The sequence below is a fragment of the Uloborus diversus genome, chromosome 8 (genome assembly GCF_026930045.1).
Source record: "Uloborus diversus isolate 005 chromosome 8, Udiv.v.3.1, whole genome shotgun sequence".
NCBI lineage: Eukaryota > Metazoa > Arthropoda > Arachnida > Araneae > Uloboridae > Uloborus > Uloborus diversus.
In genome coordinates, this window is record NC_072738.1 from 24,002,848 (window position 1) to 24,008,847 (window position 6,000).

Sequence of the window (6,000 nt, forward strand, 5' to 3'; positions counted from 1 at the left end):
AAAAACAGGATAAGGAGAAAAAAGCAATATTTACACTTGGGCAAACTTGTTAACACTAACTATTTACCTGAACTACAGTGTTCACTTCTCGAATACAGTCTATCATATGTTGCACGATTTGCTCCGTGGAAAGTACTTCATAATGAAACTCTTCTGCTTCAATTTTTTCTCTCGATGTTGATTCTGGTTCTAAAGAAATAGAAAGTTCGTCCTCATCTTCTGCGCTAGATTCATTTCCCGAATCAGCATCATATAATTCATCATCGACGATGTCCATTTTATTGGTTTGGCTCCAGTCACAAAAATTTAGCACAAAAACAGATTCCTCTGTGCACGAATATAGAAAATAAACAAAGGCTACAAAACAAAGTATGACATAGATTCCAACCAAAATTATTTACATCACTAAAAATTAAAACCCCACCACCATCATTCCAATTTGTAATGACGTCACAGCTGTCAGAGTTGAGAAATCGAAACTGAATTTTGAGTTCTGAAAAAAAGATTAGACGAAAATTATTTTCAACTTTATAAAATTATTTTAAAATAGTTTAACGAAAGAATATAATTCAAATAAATCCAATAAAATTTATTCAAAGTAAGTTTTTCCGAGCAATTGGACGCAAAATTTTTAGTAAAATGTTTTATAACTTCAGTTAATTTTTTTTATTATAGTTTTCCCTGCATAATTTCTTTTCTTTTCTTTTTTTTTTTGTAGAACGCATAACTTCTAAACAATCACAATTTTTGCATTTTTAATAAATAACTGTCCCGCAGTCAAGTTTTTGTTTATTTACGAAATCCGTGATCAGTCGAGATTTTCAGTTTTGAGATTTCGGTTACAAAGATATTACTGCTCTTCTTTTAAATTCGTGCTGACCTGAGTCACAAATTCTAATCATTTTTTTAATGAATCTAAGCATAGTTATTCAATGAAAGAAAAATTTCTTTGGAAATTATGTTGGAAGTTTGATTCTTTTAAGTTTTTGAAATCTTTGGTCATGATCGTCTTCTGCATATTTTATTGAAGAATCAACAAGGAAAAATGAACACTCGAACAACTAATAACAGTTTGGATGGTATTGAACAATCTGCAATTTCAATAATTAGCAGCGCTATAAAGCATGATAATGATGGAAAATACCCATCGTCACTTGCTTGTTATCAAGAAGGAATACAGCTTTTTCTGCAAGTTATCAAAGGAACGTCAGAGAAGAAAAAGCTTGAGCATTTGCGCAGAAAAACTTCAGAATATATGAGTAGAGCTGAGAAAATTAAAGGCATAGTTCAGAAGCAGAAAGATAGCGGTATTTATCACGAACAAATTCAAATATCGAACGATAGTGTGGGGTTTAGTTACGAATCGATTTTCAAAAAATATCTTGACGATTCTGTCAATAAAGTGGAAATTGATGATCCTTATGTGAGGACTACACACCAGATTTACAACTTCTTAAATTTCTGCGAATTGCTTGTAAGATATTGCCCATTTTTAAATTGTATTGTTTTGGTCACTGGTGTTCATGATCAGGATTCTAGGAATCAAAATACAAAGCTTCAGAGTTTAAAAGAGAGTCTTCGTGATTATAGTATTGAATTAACTATACAGTTTTCTAATACTCTGCATGATCGAGAAATACGGCTTGATTCCGGTTGGGTTATCAAGATTGGCCGAGGGTTGGATTATTTTAAGTCTGTGAAACAGTTTTCTATTGGATTTTGTGACCAGAATCTAAAGAGATGTCATGAAACAACTGTAGATATTTATTTCAAGAATAAATGATTTGTATGTATGCCATGAAAATCTACTTATCAATTGAGCTTCACATATTATTTTAATTATACAAAATAAAGGGTTTAAATTAAACTTAGACCTGTTGAACTTTTATCGTAACTATAATTTGCCATATTGCATTATGAAGCCTTGAGGTGGGAGATGTGCAGCCTCACCAGGAAATCACACTAATAATAGTAATACAATAAAACCCCTCTAATACGCACACTAACGGAATTTTTTTTTTTCGCTCACAATAGAGGTATGTCCACGGGACAGGAGTTTAATAATGTTATTTGCCTAAGAACCGGGGGAATTAAAAATTGTTTGCATAAGAGGGGTGTCTGTTAGGATGGTTTTACTGTAAAATAAATTTGAATAGGTAGCTATTAAAAGAGCATATTAAAACATTTTTCAATGCAAAAATTATTTTGCCTTATTTTCTTTCCCCTTTATGGAGATATAAGGTCTTAAATGTTGGTTGAAATTTCAAGGAAAGTGCCAAGTTTAAAAGAGTCAGTGAGGAATTGAAGGTTCTACACTATTTCACTAGTGCTAGAGGCGGCGAGTGGGGCTTAAAAGTGCAGGGACAATTCTTTTAAAGAAAGTTGAAGACTATTTTCTAGGCTATCTTGACTGAGGGGGGGGGGGTGCTTCTGATGTTCTCTCGTGTAAATGTTTTGTAATTGTAGTTTTTAAAACGCCGTTTTTTTAGAGTTTTGTCAACATTTGGGGAACGAAAGGGAGTTTCCAGGGCTGTCCCCGTAATGTTTTTTAAAAATAAAGTCTAATTACCAATAGTGCCGCACACAAGGGAGGGTTCCAGGGTGTCCAGACACCTTCCGTAGCTCTTACTTTTTTTTTTTTGATTAATTATGATTCTATGTATTTTATATGTAAAAATAATTCCAAACCAATGTAACAACAATTTCAGTTCTAATAAGTGAAAAAATAAAACTCTCTTCTTAAAAGATTTTTTTTTTCAATGTGCACTTTTCCTCTAACGAATTGCAAAAGTGAGAGATCTTTCTCGAATTTGAGAAGGTGAAAAGCATACTTAAGGAGTACTATGTACAAAGAATGTTTAATGGGTTCTTGCACTGATGAATTCAAGCAATGTCATCATCACACACTGAAGAAGATGAAGTTATAAACAGGGCTGCGGAGTCGGAAAGAAAATGGCCGACTCCGACTCCTGGATTTTGAAACGCCCGACTCCGACTCCGATTTTTTTTTAATTTTTTTAATTGTATTTTTTCAACTCCCTCTCTCCATTCAAGGGAAGGGAGAAAACCTCTTAACACAGATTGAAATATTAATTCCTTTTTATGAAAATTTTGCATTTTGTGTTTTATTGTAAACCCAAGACGCCATACAACGTTAGAAATTCAATTTAAAAATCAAACTTTCCAATAGTTACAAGTTAAAAAGTGAGATGACTTAAAAATCCCTTTTAAAAATTTTAAAAAGGATTATCTGTAATTTTCCCCCCTTTAATGTTTAACAAATAGATATTGATCAAATCGTGTGCTTTCAATTTTTGAAAGCTGTAACTTGAGAGAAAAAAAACCTTCTTTCTAAATCCAAGTTCTGGAGAGGGGGTGGTTTGCCCCGGGTGACACCCATCTGGTAGATGACACCCAAAGTTAATTTCAGAGTTTATAAAAAAATATTAATACTTTAATTCTGAAAATTTTCACGAATATATTTTAAATTATATTTCATCAAAAAAATTTCAACGAAAATAGGGCACATTTACGTCAGGAGCTAATTTTACATAAAACGCGGCGGTATACAAATTTATACGAATAACTTTTACTATACCATATTTCTTCTTCGCTAAATTTTTAATTTAAATTTTATTGGCTGCTTTAGAATTAACCTAAATATGAAGATTTTAAGATTAACTGCAATTCTTGAGTGTTGTAATCAAGAAATCATTTACTTATTTTGTTCCATACTTTTTAGTGAGAACCAAGCTTACAGAAATAGTCTTAATAAAGAAAAAAACATTAGATTATTTCATCGAATCTTTGGGATTCGTGCTTTCGCGCCAGAACTTCTTTGAATTTGCCGATCACACTTAAACGTTTCAACCTTAGCTACGGGTGTCGACTTACTAATTTGTTACGTTTCTTTTACTATTTTATAAGTGAGATCGAACAAAACACTATATTTCATTTTTATTTGAAAGTGATTACTTGAAAATGTTAGGCAACAAAACCGTTTGCTGACAGTTGCTATTAGTTAAGTTAAAAAGCAAGCAAACTAGGGGACGGCTACAGAAAGTTCGGTAAGCATTCAAGCTAGCTAATTGCCATAATGGCAGTTATTTTCTCATTAGTATCTTTTTATACATGTAATCGAACCAATTGGTAATCAGTTTTTAAAAAATGCAAGGAGAGTCAGTGAAAAGGAAAGAAAAAAAGAAGCCCGGAGTCGGCATGTTTTCTAACGACTCCAACTCCTTTATCCCAAAATCAGTCCGACTCCGACTCTTCTACTCCGACTCCACAGCCCTGGTTATAAATAAAGGCGGAAAAATAACTAGAAAATTGGATTTTATTCTACAATATTCTGTGAGCCTATAGAGGCAGACTGGTGACTATAAATGATGTATACTGTAATAAAGTTGTTTTTAGTTTCATAACTACAAATTAAAACAATTTTTCTTACTCTTCAGACTTGGTGCTTCCTATACCTGAATTTCCTTTGCTGTTTTCATTTTTGAATTAGAAAAAAAGTAAATGCATAAATTCTTGTGCTTTCTGGTAATTTAATTAGGTATCTGTTATATATATTTTTTACATTTATTAATGCTAATTATTTTTTCAACAATTTTTTTTTACTGTTTTTGTTCTCAAGAATTGATTAAATCAAGTGAATATGTTTGATGGCATATTGGGGTATGATACAAAATTGGGACTTTTAACTCTGAACCATCCCCTTGCAAAATTGCGCCACTGATTACCAATAAAAACAAAGAAGTTTGCACTGTCTTTGTTAATATAAGAATAAAAGGAAGGCTCTTTCCTTACAATTAAACTGATGTCTTAAAGACGCAAATTAAGGCTATCTTTAGCAAACTTAGAGCAAGAGGTTTGGGGTTCACTCCCAGAAATTTTGCAAAGTTTAAAACGCTTTTTAAGCGTCTTTTAAAATGTTATTTCAGACTTCTCATTTACTGACTTAAGGGAAATTTTCAAAATTGAAGTTTTAAAACTGAAATTTTAAACAATATTTGGTGACGTTCGGGTAATCTCACCCACAGCATGGTTTTTAAAAAAAATGTGGGGGCTCCCCCCCCCCCCCCGAATTACTGCCACTGCTGTCTGCAGAGGAAGGGAGAGGATATTCATGTGCAAAGCATATGAAAGACGTCTTCCATTTCTCACTGAAACTTGTTAAATTTGGCTTCTTTTTTTGGAAATTCAGCACACTTTTAAGACTTATTCGATAATGGGGACACAAGTAAAAATTTTATGTGTCCATAAACATGTTTTAATATACTCTTATGATTGTAACTTATTTAGATTTAAAATTAGTACACTGGTCAGTTTCTTGTGCAGTCGTTCTAAATCGGATTTCAAAACTATTTTATGCATTGCTGCTATGTATTGTCCTTTTTTTTTTTAAATGTTACAACTTGAATACAAAAATGTTCTTGTTCATTTTTATGTTGAATAATGAATAAATGGTTTCATGTTTTTTTCTATTATTTGTATTTTTGTTTTTCTTCAATGCAAATTGGTAAAATTACACAAAAAACATAATAGTCAAATTTATAAGCTTGTTAAGATATGTAGTCTCCTTAATCACTGCACATTTAAATGTGGCCTCCAATGGTACAAACAGTGCCAGACCTAGGTGGAAACGAAGGCCTTTGCCCTGAACGGCAAACTCATCCTGTTTTGGTTGAATCAAGTTAGTCAGACCCAGATTTAATGGAGCTCTATTTAAAGAATATTTCTTTTTCCCTCAACTAAAATGGATGCAAATAACCCTATTTAGAAATTAATAAACCTCGAAATACTAAATTAATTTAACCGCCGAAAAGATTTTTTTTTTGTTAGTTTGAGTTAGAAATATTGGATTGTTATTAGAATGTTACCAGAAAAAGACTTTTATTGGAATCAGCAATTTTTGATGAGCAAGGGGGCAATTAACGAATAGCAAACCCGGCTCCTGGGGTAGGTGGCCGCGTAGGGCAGCAAATTTCGAAAATA

At 32.4% G+C, this 6,000-nt stretch overlaps 2 protein-coding genes across 2 annotated transcripts in view; one reads left to right on the top strand and one right to left on the bottom strand.

The window, feature by feature from the left end:
- LOC129227312 (E3 ubiquitin-protein ligase arih1l-like) overlaps window positions 1–464 on the bottom strand; it is a 30,738-nt gene extending 30,274 nt beyond the window's left edge. Inside the window, exon 1 of the mRNA XM_054861856.1 lies at window positions 68–464. Within this exon, the coding sequence (XP_054717831.1) occupies window positions 68–277 (210 nt within the window). The 5' untranslated portion in view covers window positions 278–464. The remainder of the gene's footprint in view (window positions 1–67) is intronic.
- Window positions 465–793: 329 nt separating this feature from the next.
- Window positions 794–2,922, top strand: LOC129227734 (MIT domain-containing protein 1-like). The gene has a single exon (XM_054862339.1). The coding sequence runs from the start codon at window positions 1,046–1,048 to the stop codon at window positions 1,781–1,783; it is 738 nt and encodes a 245-aa protein (XP_054718314.1). The 5' UTR covers window positions 794–1,045; the 3' UTR covers window positions 1,784–2,922.
- Window positions 2,923–6,000: the final 3,078 nt, after the last annotated feature.